The sequence below is a fragment of the Neolamprologus brichardi genome, chromosome 3, assembly GCF_056152115.1.
Source record: "Neolamprologus brichardi isolate AB-2024 chromosome 3, ASM5615211v1, whole genome shotgun sequence".
Classification (NCBI taxonomy): Eukaryota; Metazoa; Chordata; class Actinopteri; order Cichliformes; family Cichlidae; genus Neolamprologus; species Neolamprologus brichardi.
This window is the reverse complement of record NC_142106.1, coordinates 12038692-12053523: the sequence shown is the minus strand read 5'-3', so window position 1 is coordinate 12053523 and position 14832 is coordinate 12038692. Positions and strand designations below refer to the sequence as shown.

General features: G+C 41.1%; 3 protein-coding genes across 4 annotated transcripts in view; 1 reads left to right on the top strand and 2 right to left on the bottom strand.

The window, feature by feature from the left end:
* LOC148103510 (cell adhesion molecule CEACAM2-like) overlaps window positions 1-14832 on the top strand; it is a 272876-nt gene that overhangs the window by 206719 nt on the left and 51325 nt on the right. The gene's annotated exons all lie outside the window — the stretch shown is intronic.
* LOC148103512 (Fc receptor-like protein 1) lies at window positions 410-3267 on the bottom strand. The gene is made up of 6 exons (XM_087838893.1): window positions 3138-3267; window positions 2730-2993; window positions 2405-2650; window positions 2160-2318; window positions 1915-2016; window positions 410-666 (listed from the first exon to the last, which is right to left on the bottom strand). Exons 1-6 carry the CDS (start codon window positions 3211-3213, stop codon window positions 512-514), a joined length of 1002 nt encoding a protein of 333 aa, XP_087695019.1. The 5' UTR covers window positions 3214-3267; the 3' UTR covers window positions 410-511.
* LOC102777909 (uncharacterized) lies at window positions 11650-14537 on the bottom strand. Of its 2 annotated transcripts, XM_087838863.1 has the most exons (4): window positions 14403-14537; window positions 12877-12911; window positions 12374-12692; window positions 11650-12135 (listed from the first exon to the last, which is right to left on the bottom strand). In XM_087838863.1, exons 1-4 carry the CDS (start codon window positions 14473-14475, stop codon window positions 12029-12031), a joined length of 534 nt encoding a protein of 177 aa, XP_087694989.1. In that variant the 5' UTR covers window positions 14476-14537; the 3' UTR covers window positions 11650-12028. The 2 variants fall into 2 exon arrangements, with proteins under 2 accessions (XP_087694989.1, XP_087694988.1); XM_087838862.1 differs by lacking the exon at window positions 12877-12911 and having other exon boundaries at window positions 12374-12724; window positions 14403-14502.

The window sequence follows — 14832 nt, the reverse complement described above, 5'->3', positions numbered from 1 at the left end:
ATAGATAGATAGATAGATAGATAGATAGATAGATAGATAGATAGATAGATAGATAGATAGATAGATAGATCTGTTAGACACACTGAATGACTACAATGTCTTTCTTGCTGCTGTAACAACCAAATTTCCCTTTGTGGGACAATCAAAGGATTATTCTATTCTATTCCATTGTATTCTATTATACTCTGTTCTATTCTACAAAAGCATAAAGAATAAAAATATTTTTTTAACGTGTGGTGGGGCCCAGTTAGAGACCAGCAGCTGGACGTCAGTGGCTGGACTGGTTGACAACTTCAGTGAAGAGTACACAACGTCTGGCTCTGGTTTAAAGTCTGAACACAAACACATACAGTTAAAAAAAAACAAAAAAAACCCAACAGGAAACATGATTACAAGCTTTGTAGTTCAATCAAGACCTTGATGCCTCTCTTATTTACATTTGCATTTGAAGTGTGAACTGGGTCAGAGCTCTGAGCTTCAATCGTGTGTTGTTCTTTTTTTTTTAGCTTAGCTAAGCATTATTGCTGGAAACAGGGTGAGCAGCTAGCTTGTCCCTGTCCAACGTTAAAGTTAAAGAGAAGTCGTACCTGGCCCTCCTTGTTATAATAGTTTTTTGTCCATAACTGTCATGTTTCACTGCTGAGTAGACTGCATCTGAATCCGTCTCTGCAGAAGTAAACAATCAGAATTATGTGAAATTACAGCAGGTATAACAACTGCACAACTTTTATACTATAGCAGAGCTGTGGGAAACTTTCTACCCTAATGTTGCATCATGCAGAGAAGAAGCGACAACTTTAAAAAACCACAGCAGCATTTCATACTTTGTTTTTATCTTAATGCCACTGCTATGAAAAAAAAAGATTGGCCACATGAAGCTGAAGGGTGTTTCTGTGAAAAAGAAAAGCGGACGACCACAAAGCTGCTACTGCTTTCAGTACAGACTGACTTGCTTCACTTCAGCACAAAGCAAACACTTTCTCACAGCATAACCATACTGTCCAAACTAGGACAAACTGCAGTGAGAAGCAGCTTCAGACTACAGTTGCCTGGAATCATCGACATGATTAATGCATGTGCTCAACGTGTCAGGATGGTACAGAAACTACTAAATTATCAACGTTATAGACGTCAGATTCGTTACAGAGACTGGGAAATGCTTTTAAATTAATTTTAAAATGAACAGCCCTGTGTTGAAACACCTGCAGCTGAAGTGTTTTCTTTCTATCAGAAACAGGATGCTGGACGACTGCAGAGCTGTTAGCTTCAGTTAACCACAGACCACAAACACACAGTCCAGCTCGCAGTGAACAACACTCACAGTGTGACACTTAAGGCAATTACAACTGACTAAGTTGACCTATTTTCAGACAAAAGAAACAAGTTCATAACTACACTTAGCAAGTTTTGTTTGCTTGTTTTACTGTTACAACAGTCCACATTTTTACACTTCTGAACTTTCCTCATATGTTCCATAATGTTCCCATAATCATATCATCAAAGTCAGCAACAGTGCTAATCTTATTCTACCTTCATATTCAACTGTGTGCCTGACACATTTGAAGAGGAAAAAATCAGAGATGGTATTCATCATCCAAACTATGATCAAAACACACATTCTCAAACATTTCCAGTTCCTTAACTATCTTCACTCCTACTTTCCATAAATTTGTTCACATTGTAAAGCTGCATGAACGTCCTTCTAAAAGGAAATCTACCCACTCAGTGGCCTTCCTGGCAATGCCTCCTAACAGATATTTGGGCATCTTTATTAAAATCTATGACCAAATAGATAGGAAATGCCATTTAAGCCACAAGGTCACCAGCATGTGAGAAACTGTGTGTGTAAAATCACAAGTCGAATCTGATGAAACCTGCTTAAAAACTTCCTATATTGGAAGACGAGCCCACTACCTCGGATTTCTCTGATTGGCACTTGTTGATTTTTTGATATGTTGATTATACTGCACATGACGTCAGTAAGGATGTCATCTTCTCCAGTTTGTTCTTGATCTGCTGAAATGATTCAAAATGATCAATGATATAAATTAAAATATGTAAACAGAGATTGCCTTTAAGAAAGTTGTTACTGTGATCATCATGAATGTGAACTTTATTCTACCGAACAAACTCAGACATGGAAAATCAGAAAGTCTCACCTTCAGGTTTCCTGTGAACACATCGTTTCACCAGCAGAACCAGTAACACCAGTAGAACCACAACACAGACTGATACAACAGATGGCAACACAGAGAGAACAGGAGGAGAGAGTGATGGAGGTGGTGGTGATGTAGGTGGAGGTCTGGTGGTGTGTTTGTCTAAAATAAAGCAAACACAGTCATTAAGTTGTCGTCACATTGTGAATGTTGAAAGCTGCAGAAACACAGACAGGTGAGTGTGTCACCTGTGACAGTGATCCAGCTGGATGGAGACTCTCCATGACCGCTGATGTCACACTTGTAGAGGCCTTCATCAGACCTGGAAACATGCTGGATGGTCATGTGACCTGTAGTCATGTTCCTGATGAGGGAGCCATCTTTATAGAAAGCAGCTGGGAGGTTGGAGGGAGTGGTCTTTGTTTTACAGAGCAGAGTGACGTCATCTCCCTCCATCACAGGGAGGACAGGACTCTGCAGGATCACTGATCCACCTCAACACAGAGACAAACTACAGCATTTCATCCATTTACACACAGCTTCATCAACACTAACTCCACACACTCAGCTTACCAGTGACTGTGATAGAGATCATCTTGTTACTTGCTCTATTTTTGGATTCACACCAGTAAAGTCCACTGTCAGATGTTGAAATGGAGCTGATGTTACAGGAAGAACCAGCTGGTGTTCCCCATTCCGTTCCACAAAGAGTGATCATAGTTGCTGTTGTGCTTCTTTTCACAGTCCATTCAGCAGAGCTGTCGTCCTCCTCACAGCCCAGAGACACAAAGTCTCCTTTAAAGAACTGAGAGCTGCTGGGACTCACAGTCAGACGAGCTGTGAGGGTTAAAATAACAAAACAAACAAAAAAACCCCCCAAAAAACGGATATTTTTTTGTTAGAACTGCAAAGATGAACCCAATCAGGTCATATCAGTGAGCATTTCTCAGGTTTAAACTGTGACAGAAGAAGGTTACTGACCTTGGTTTGTTGTGCAGCTCAGCAGTGAGATCAGAACTAAAAAGAAATGACACTCAGGTTGATTTGAGGTGAACATACAGAACAACTCCACACAACCAGCTGACAAACACAGAAACTCTTATCTCCGATATATGTGCTCATTTTCAGCTAAAGCTAAAAAAATCCAAAACAAAACAAAAAGGAAAAACAGCAGATCAATTTGGACTTCATGCACTTCTACTCTAATATGTATCTCAAAAAACAACTTGTAGTACAATCTACAGGGTGGGCCATTTATATGGATACACCGTAATAACATGGGAATGGTTGGTGACATTAAAGTCCTGTTTGTGGCACATTAGTATATGTGAGGGAGCAAACTCCTCAAGACGGGTGGTGACCATGGTGGCCATTTAGAAGTCGGCCATCTTGGATACAACTTTTGTTTTTTCAAAAGGAAGAGGGCCATGTGACACATCAAACTTATTGGTAATGTCACAAGAAAAACAATGGTGTGCTTGGTTTTAACGTAACTTTATTCTTTCATGAGTTATTTACAAGTTTCTCTGTGTTCACAGCCATTGACATGTCGAAGAGGTTAACACGTGAGGAGCGGATCGAAATTGTGTTGCTATCTGGTGAACGCAGTAACCGGGTCATTGCAGCAGATTTCAATGCAAGACACCCTACGAGACCACCCATCTCCCATGCTACAGTTAGCAAACTGCTTGCTAAGTTTCGTGAAACTGGTTCAGTGTTGGATGTGCCAAAAGATGTGTTTCCCTCCTTATGCACTGAAGCTGGCACGTTCCCTGAGTTTTCCCAGCAAGATGGTGCACCACCACATTATGAGTGCCAGGTCCGAGCATTCCTAGATGAACAGTTTCCTGGAAAATGGATTGGTCGTCGTGGGCCAGTTGAATGGCCCCCAAGGTCTCCCGATCTGAACCCCTAGACTTTTATCTTTGGGGTCATCTAAAGGCAATTGTCTATGGTGTGAAGATACAAGATGTGCTGCACCTGAAACTACGGATACTGTCATGGCTGGGTCTGTGACCCAGCATTTTGAGTTCATTATATATTGTGTATTTCTGTTTTTAGTATGGGGATATGTTAAGTTCTTGTTTTAGCATTATTGGTTAGAACTTGAGTTTTGTGTTTTGTCATTTATTGTTTGGGTTAAGCTCATCCACCTCTCTTAAACCCCTAAGTTGTTCAGCCTTAGTTCTGTTTATTGGATCTCCTCATTTTCCCTTCCCCTGGATTTTAGTCTCATTTGCCCTTTGTGTTCCACGTCTCATGTTGCCAAGCCCATGTTGTTTGGTCTGTCTCATCATGTTTCCTGTTTTATTTTGAAAGAGTCCTCTGTTCTTTGTTCATTGCATTTAGTTTCACTTCCCCTGTCCTGTCATTAGGTTATATGTGTCAGCTGTGTCCTCATGTCGCATCGTCTGTGTTATCTCCCCTACCCCTGGTCACAGTTTCCCAGCTATAGTAAGTCATAGTTTCTATGTTGTTTAGTCATAGTTTAAATCTCAGTAGAGTCATAGTTTCCCAGTCTATGTTCAGGTTTTTCCTCAGTTACTTTGTTGTTGTTTTTTCCGTGAGTTTTCGGCCCTAAATAAAGGCTCGCTTTTTGTTAAGTCCAGTTTTGTGTCCTCGCCTATGTCTGCTCTTGGGTCCTCTACTCACTCCACACGTTCGGCCCCGGCAGTCCGTGACAGACACTGGATGCCTGTGCTGGCATTTCTCCTGCGGTGTTGCTATCAGTGTGTGAAGAATGGGAGAAGAGGGTTGCATTGACAGTCCAACACAATGGGCAGCACATTGAACACATTTTATAAGTGGTCAGAAACTTGTAAATAACTCATGAAAGAATAAAGTTACTTTGAAAACAAGCACACCATTTTTTTTCTTGTGACATTACTAATAAGTTTGATGCGTCACATGGCCCTCTCTGTTGGAAAGGCTGTCAGCTGTGTGGGGAGCCCCCTTGTGGCGAGAGAGCACAGCTGCACTATTGAGCACATGTTCCAGTGATCAGAGTTTTTTTGAGCTAACACAGGGCAAAAGCCACTTGGCAGACTGACTCAGCAGGGGATGTCTACACACGGTGTGAGCCGTGTGTGTCGCTAAAGAACTGTGAGTAGACGTGGAGCCCTGCCTGGAAAGGACAGTTTTAGTCTTTTATGCCATTTGGACATTTAGTGGATGTAGGAGTGCAATGTGTATTGACCTGTTCGCTATGTGGCTAGTTCATGCGACTAATGCTACTTGTTATGCTACATACTTGCTAGCTGTAAGCTAAACCCATTTGGTGTTTTGTGATATATTGTTGTTGGGTGTATTGGCAGTCAGTGTCATGTACTGTAAGGGTTTGGGAGTAATGTATGAAACTTGTGCATGTAGATGTTCATATAGGAATTCCCATTTGTAGTTCTGGTTAGATTCAAAGAAAGCTAATGAATCATAATTCATGACTTGATGATGATGTTTATTACATTCAGTATTCTGTATATGTTCTGTTCACAGACCACACCCCTCACCACTCTGTAAGCTTGCGGTTGCATTACGGTGTTGCTGTACTGTGCTGTTAAGCTAAGGAATCACAGTAAAGACGGTAAAACATTTATCTGTGCGTCCTGTGTGTTCTGACCGACACCCCAAGGTGAACACCACTGCTATTCAGCCAACGCCTATACAGTCCTGGGTTCAAGCCAAATTAATACTCTTCCTATTGAAAAAACAAAAGTTGTATCCAAGATGGCCGACTTCTAAATGACCACCATGGTCACCACCCATCTTGAGGAGTTTGCCCCTTCACATATACTAATGTGCCACAAACAGGAATTTAATATCACCAACCATTTCCATTTTATTATGCTGTATATAAATGGCCCACCCTACATCTATGTTGTGAGCACACATTGTAAATGACCTCATTGATATTTTGTAAAGTGTTTTGTAAATTTGCGAGTGGCTATTATTTTGTTGGAGCTTGGACCCAGCTCATGCTTTTATTTTGAAAGTTACCGAGCGACAAGGTGCCGTAAATCAAGTGGCGTAAACCGTACAGTAGAAATGTGAATTTTAATGCACAGAGAGAAGGTGTGCTCAATGGTTAATGAACGGGAATGGGGGAAAAACGGCTATTAAGGTGCAATCCTGAGTTGAAAGTAGTTCCTTAGCACCTGGTTGATGAGGGAACAAAGTGTGTAACAAAGTTTGTCCTGTAAATATGTGCTTTGCTATATTACGGAGCATATAGAGGGTTTTCACCTACGTCACGTTCTGGGTGGTAACCTGCATGTGCGGCCATATTGGAGGCACTCGGAGGTAAACACTGCAATGGATCAATGTCCGAAACCACAGAAAAGCTCCTCAAAATTATAGATGCAAAGGCATACAGGGAAGGACTTGGTCCACATGTAAGGGCACGATATTTGGAAAAGTTAAGTTTTATTGGTGGTGCAGATCCAAACGAGTTGGCTCCTTCATCTTGGATCAATGACGAGCTGGAGAGTCTTCCGACTATTGCGTATCTTGATATCAACTGCCTGGTTTTCTTGCCCAGAAGACAGCAGACCTTAAATTTTATAAAGGTTTGGAGGCCTATAACCAGATGGTGTGTTGATGGGAGAGAGAAATGCAGTATCAAGTCATCAGCGACAGATGTGTTGTGAATGCCAAAGTAAGTAATGCAATAACATCTTTAATCAGCCAAACCTTAACTGTATGATATCATCCCTTACCAAAAAGTAGCATACTTCGAGTATATTTTATTAAGTATGCTTAACTATAGGAAAGAAATGAGTGGAACAAATTCGGATGTTGTCCAGATGTTTGCCTTGTAGATCCTGGTTTAGCTTCGCTAATCACAACCGCCTCTTTTCCTCTGATAACTTTCGGCATTATTCTCCATGATTTGTAATAACTTTTGGCTGTCTATAAAACTGCAAATATTTTTCACGGTCTAACCGATTGGTACAGCCAAAAACACGGCAATAATTTCCTTTCGTTTGACGTTTGGAATCTGGCTGAGTACGTGCGCTTTGTTTACCTCCAGTATCTCCAATATGGCGACTTCCTTTTTGATGACACAACGTGAAAACCCTGTTGACCGCTACTAAGGGTAAAGGCTAAGTTTTCACCCACTAGAGGGTGCTAACGTACCTCGTCATGTTTAGGCAGCGATGCAATAATTTACAAGTTTCATTGTTATGTGTTATGTAAGTTCAAGATAATTAATTTGTGATTAATGAACAGTGTTGGGAAGGTTACTTTTAAAATGTATTCCATTACAGAATACAGAATACATCCCCCAAAATGTATTCTGTAACGTATTCCGTTACGTTACTCAATGAGAGTAACGTATTCTGAATACTTTGGATTACTTAACATAGTATCATGCTGTTTACAACTACGTGAATGTACTATTGCTGTGATTTATTACTGTTACTGAAGGTCCGCGGCTCCGAACCGTAGTAAAGGGACCTCTGGCTAATACGGTGGGTTCTGTGTCGGGCTCGTAGCTGAAAACTAGCTTTACTTTGTTGTCTGGGTCACTTTGCTAGAGAGAGACAGAGAGAGGCGTTGAAAGGCTGCTCCAACAGAACTTATTGTTTCAGAGGAAAACACGAACACGGTGTACAGTCGAGTCTTAATAGCTTACTTACAACTGGGCTCGTCAGGCTCTCTTCTTGGCTGCAGTGGTTATTATTATATTTACATGCTTCCAGCTCCCGTTTTTGCTCGATGACAGCTCGTACTTTTCCTTTTTCTCCCTCCCTCGCTCACAGACACATAACGGGTATGGCAGTCCATTCTCCCTGCAGCACGGACTACACTGCCCATGATGCTACATTCTTTAGAGCTATACCTGTAGCATTCTGCCTATTAGCTTAGCACAACAACAACAGGCGCTCTCTCACCCAGGAAACACGCAGGGAGAGTGCGTCACCCTGTAACCATGGCAACCGTAACGCTGCCGCCTGGAACAACAAAACGTAGCTGTCAAACAAAGCCCAAACAGTCCTGACCTGCGACAATATGAAACAGGGAAGTACCGCCGTGTAATCCATTTATTTCAACAAAGTAACTGTATTCTAAATACCACCCTTTTAAACGGTAACTGTAACGGAATACAGTTACTCATATTTTGTATTTTAAATACGTAACGGCGGTACATGTATTCCGTTACTCCCCAACACTGTTAATGAATAAGGCAAAGGTGTGTTAAAGGTAACAAACTGTTAGATTTACTAATGGTCTTATGGGGTGTTCACATACACAGCTGTTTAATAAAAGTATTGTGAACCATCAGTTTGAGAGACCATCTTTTTAACCGGGGATGCTACACAACTATCTAAACAGCATCTCCTAAAAATGATCATTGAAATAATAAACATTTGACTAAACTTTTAGTATATGCAAAACATCCATTACTTTTAAATAACCCTGTAAAGTCATGTGTCCACTGTGCAGCTGTGTTGATATAATGAGTGAATGATTTGATCTTTTCACTGCCTGCTGTGTTTCCTCGACTCCTGAGCAAAGATAAAGAGTCAGTTCAGACCTGCAGTTGGTCCTCGTGGTGTTTTGAACTTGAATTCAGCCTGATTTGTTTTTCATGTCTTCTCCTCCATCATCAGTTATCAGGAGAGCAGACAGTCAAAGTACAAGAATTCAAACAAACACAGAGATTCTACTTACAGAGCAGACACAGCACAGATGTTTCCTTCATCGTCCTTCTCACTCATTTGAGCTTTTTTTCATTTCTGCCACTGACACCAAGTAAAGCCCGCCCTCTTCCTCTGAACACCAGCTTTCTATTGGTTCAAACACAGTTTTGGGGGACTCACTTTTTTCTTTGTGGAAAGACATGAGTGGTACATTATAAATTCACATAACTGTAGAGGTCTCTCATATCTGAGAGAGGCAGATATGAGCTGAAACACAGGAATCAAACCAGGGACGCTGCTGTTATGGAGCTGAACTGGAACCATTCAGACACTGAGGCCCTCTGAACACATTTTAATTACAGCTGTGCAGAGACCCACTGATGACTGACTGGAACACTATGATTCACATTTTACATTAACACCATCCTCACACATGTTCATATATGGCCACTAGAGGGAGATGTTGGACTTTAAACACTAACATGGATACAAGCAGATCATTAATGCTTCCATACTGTCCTCAAAAATACATTTTAACAGCGACGGTCCACAATATCAGATGAGTTTGTACAAGTGACATGTTAACCTCCAGAGAAGCTGAATGATTTAGTGTGGCATGATTTGTAAAGGTTGTACCTGTCAGTGATGTTTGTTTTCTTAAGACTGATTAAAATTCAGATTATTCTATTTCAGTTTTTCTTTATTTATGATCTTATTTTATTTTATTAATTCTAAGCACCAAACACTGTAAACAAATTAGAGTAAAAAAAATAAGACCATTAAAAAGCATAAAATTATACAAAAAACATTTAAGATATAGACTGAATTACAATGAGCACAAGTATCACCATCCTCTTGTTTTATAAAGTCAACCACAGCTGGCGCAAAGTGCTGTAGATCGGAACTAAATAATAAAAATAACATTTTATTTAATTGAAAGCAAATAAAAGAAAAATACAATTATTAATTAAATAACACATTTAAATACAAGAGACACTAAGTCTCACTGAGGTCAAAAGCCAAAGGCATGGTTTAATAGTGGACAGAGATGGGACCTCTCTAAATTCAGGAGCCACGATAGAGAAGGCCTCCCCTCTGAGCTTCCTCCCGGATCTCGGTACTCCAACTAAGAAAGAAAGAGACCAACAGGATGTGTAGGGATGAAGAAGCTCAGAGAGGTAAGGTGGGGCAAGATTGGGAAAACATTTAAAAACAAACATACAAATTTTAAAAGAAACAGGCACATACAGTGGGGCAAAAAAGTATTTAGTCAGCCACCGATTGTGCAAGTTCCCCCACTTAAAATGATGACAGAGGTCAGTAATTTGCACCAGAGGTACACTTCAACTGTGAGAGACAGAATGTGAAAAAAAAAAATCCATGAATTCACATGGTAGGATTTGTAAAGAATTTATTCGTAAATCAGGGTGGAAAATAAGTATTTGGTCACCTCAAACAAGGAAAATCCCTGGCTCTCACAGACCTGTAACGTCTTCTGTAAGAAGCTTTTCTGTCCCCCACTCATTACCTGTATGAATGGCACCTGTTTGACCTCATCATCTGTATAAAAGACACCTGTCCACAGCCTCAACCAGTCAGACTCCAAACTCCGCCATGGCCAAGACCAAAGAGCTTTCGAAGGACACCAGGAAAAGAATTGTAGACCTGCACCAGACTGGGAAGAGTGAATCTACAATAGGCAAGCAGCTTGGTGTGAAAAAATCAACTGTGGGAGCAATCATCAGAAAATGGAAGACATACAAGACCACTGATAATCTCCCTCGATCTGGGGCTCCACGCAAGATCTCATCCCGTGGGGTCAAAATGATCATGAGAACGGTGAGCAAAGATCCCAGAACCACACGGGGGGACCTGGTGAATGACCTGCAGAGAGCTGGGACCAAAGTAACAAAGGTCACCATCAGTAACACACTACAACGGCAGGGAATCAAATCCCGCAGTGTCAGACGTGTTCCGCTGCTGAAGCCAGTGCATGTCCAGGCCCGTCTGAAGTTTGCCAGAGAGCACATGGATGATACAGCAGAGGATTGGGAGAATGTCATGTGGTCAGATGAAACCAAAGTAGAACTTTTTGGTATAAACTCAACTCGTCGTGTTTGGAGGAAGAAGAATACTGAGTTGCATCCCAAGAACACCATACCTACTGTGAAGCATGGGGGTGGAAACATCATGCTATGGGGCTGTTTTTCTGCCAAGGGGACAGGACGACTGATCCGTGTTAAGGACAGAATGAATGGGGCCAAGTATCGTGAGATTTTGAGCCAAAACCTCCTTCCATCAGTGAGAACTTTGAAGATGAAACGAGGCTGGGTCTTCCAACATGACAATGATCCAAAACACACTGCCCGGGCAACAAAGGAGTGGCTCCGTAAGAAGCATTTGAAAGTCCTGGAGTGGCCTAGCCAGTCTCCAGACCTCAACCCCATAGAAAATCTGTGGCGGGAGTTGAAAGTCCGTGTTGCTCGGCGACAGCCCCAAAACATCACTGCTCTTGAGAAGATCTGCATGGAGGAATGGGCCAAAATACCAGCTACTGTGTGTGCAAACCTGGTAAAGACCTATAGTAAACGTTTGACCTCTGTTATTGCCAACAAAGGTTATGTTACAAAGTATTGAGTTGTATTTTTGTTATTGACCAAATACTTATTTTCCACCCTGATTTACGAATAAATTCTTTACAAATCCTACCATGTGAATTCATGGATTTTTTTTTTCACATTCTGTCTCTCACAGTTGAAGTGTACCTCTGGTGCAAATTACTGACCTCTGTCATCATTTTAAGTGGGGGAACTTGCACAATCGGTGGCTGACTAAATACTTTTTTGCCCCACTGTATCAACACAGCAACACATGTTCAGTCATTAAAATACAATTTATATTCACAGTTAAGACTTTAAAACACTGTAAACAGAAACCCAATAAACAGATAAAAATGCATATTGGGTTGGGCGATGAATCAGGGAATTCAGCTATAAATTCCTCAACATTAACAATAAAATGCATATTAGAAGTAAATATATTGACAAATCCAGACATGTGCAAATACATGTAAGCTTAAAAAAATGTAATGAATAAAAGCTGCCTAGCTTTTCTTTAAAATTAGAAAACTCTAATAAATATTTAGTAACAATTGCAAGAGACTCAGTTCACAGTTAAAAAGCTCTGCGACATTTTAAATATGCTGCTGTTCAACAGAAGGACGTGTGAATCCTATTTCTGGGGTTTTCTTCTGTAGATCAGAAAACCGACCACAGGAAAGACAGTGGAACCAAGTAGACAAAGTATCAGTGGGACAAATCTGCCTCCTCCTGTCTGACCTGCAGGTGAGAAACAGGTGTGAGGTGTCAGCTGTCAGGCAGGTGATGAGTGAAGAACAGAACAGAATCCATTTCCTCTTCAAACTGCTGTCAGACATTATCTACTGCACTCTGATCACATCACTCAGACCAGCTGCTTTCTACAAAGTCTCATCAACAACATCTTTAGAAACAAACATCAACAACCAGGAAGCAGCTTCACCTCTGATCACACACACACTCAACTCTACTCACTCACCTGGAGGATCAACACTCAGGCTGATGTTGCAGACGAGCTTCAAATTGGCTGTTTCTTCCCTTGTTTGTCTCTGGGCAACACGACACTCGTATGTTCCAGCGTCAATAATCGTCGCATCCTTCAGAATCAAAGACACGTCTCCATCCTTCATCTGTTTGTCCTGCAGATCCACCCGGTTCACAAAAGATGGATGCTGGTAATCTGGATCAAACTGCTCATCCCGGTACACAAGGACATATTCATCTCCCAGGTCAACTCTTCTCCACTCCACCACTGTGATGTTGTTGCTGTTTATAGCTTGACATGTCAGAGTGATGTTCTGTTCAGACTCAGCTGTGATGTTTTCCTGGCCTGAAAGACAAAACAACACAGAGCAGGGAGGTTAAAGGTCAGAGGACAACTGTTCACTTCTACAACAGTCAAACTGCTCGTCTTGGTACGTTAGGACATATTCTTCTCCCAGGTCAGCTCTGCTCCACTCTAAAACAATGATGCGCATTGACGCTCTGTCCAGACTTAGATGTTATGTTTTTCTGGTCTGAAAGAGGAAACAACACAAAGCAAAGAGGATGAAGTAAGTGTTCACCTCTACATCAGCCAATCACTGTGAGGATCAGGGACCACTGAGATGTATATGTTTTGATTGGTGTATAAATGGGATATAACATTTTCCATTCTAGTTTTCCAGTTTTATTACCCCTACTCTATCTCTCCTCTCTTCTACATCATTCTGGAAGAGCTTGAATCCACCTCCGGTGTCTTGCTTCCTTTCCATTTGGTTTGCTGCACATATATATCTACTTTCTCTCCATCATATGAACCACCTCTCTCCCTTTACACAGTCCCTACATTAAAGTCCCTGCTCTCACCACCAAACTCTTGCTTTTCCTTCAACCTGCCATCTGGGGGCCTTTGTCTTTTAAAGAGCAAGAGAGAGTGAGAGAGCAGAAACTGAACAAATGGGCAAATGGCAAAGTTACATGGAAAGAGAAAAAAATCTGTAAGGGTTTACAAATATACGAAGATAAGATAACCCTTTATTAGTCCCACACATGGGAAATTTGTTAAAAAAAAAATGCAAGATAATTTAAAGATATATTTCATGGATGTTTTGTGTGCTTTCAAGTAACACCTTAAAGTGCACGGGGACTAAATTGAACACATTGACTGATCTGAATGGTAACAGGATTCAAAGCACTCCAAACATGGCTTGAACAGAACGGCTGCCAATGAAATCTATATCTCCAGCCCTGGAGCAGATGTACCTTATGCCCTGTGTTGAGTCTGCACAATAAAGGGAGGACTTGTATGAAAACTTTACCTTAAGCTGCTCTCCTATCAGTTTGCTTCTCGTCCAGGTGTACGGAGAGGCAGTTTTTGACTGCTTGATGATATAGTGGACTGTCTCCATGTACTTTCAAGTCATTTGTAAACGTGACAACTTCATTTGATCATGTGCCATTTGTTGTGCGCTCTTCTTATTTATATTTGGTGTACAGTAGTCGGTTAAATATCGTTGTAGATGGACAATGGGAATTAAAGTCTATTCTGTTCTATTCTATTCTATTCTCTGTAGTTAAGTGACTGAATCAATGCTGTGCATGTTTTCCCTCTTATCTGTTTCACTACAATTAATTGTTCAAAATACTTTGGAAAATTCTGAACAACATGACTGACAGTTAACCTGTAGGTTTAATAACTAAAGGGTCCACCTTAACCTGGAAGAGAAATCTGTGAATTGATTAATTTAATTTTAATTGTAGGCTCTGCACTTAAAGTTTGATCCTAGAATCGATGATGAGTTAGTTAGATGTCAGTACATAAAAGAAAAGAATACAAAGCGGATTAAATCAAAGGTACAGTGTAGTGAAAGGCAAGTGGTGGTGACGCACTCTCCAACTACTAATATGCTGTTATACTGATATTAGATGAATCAGAGTTAGAGACAGACGTTTTCAGGGTACACTTTTTCAATTTCTTACTTATTAATACGTACAGATACAGATACATTTAACAGGTCAAGTCTCACCTGCACGGACCAAAACAAGGAGGCAGAGCCACAGCTGGGTCCAGCTGAGCAGTACAGATGTTCCAGCGGACATTTCAGATGTAATTCTGAGGTGTCTACAGACAACTATTGTCTCACTACATGTAAGTTTGCACATAGAGCTGAAAGAGACTGAAAGTCCGTCTAGATGCGTCTTCCTCCCTCAGGATTTGACCCCTCATCTGACTTCTGTCACCACCCGGCACAAGCTGCTGACGTCCCTGCTGATCACGTGATTTTAGGCTAGGGTCGAGAAGAGTTCTGGGACACCCCGGACGGAAAATCATCCGACTAAATTGGCACAAAGAATGTATTTCTTTGTGTGGAGGGGCATTCATAGCATTCCAACAGAAATGTCATTTCCGCTGTCACATTTCCAACATTTTTCAAAGTATGAGTAATCTCCGCTTGT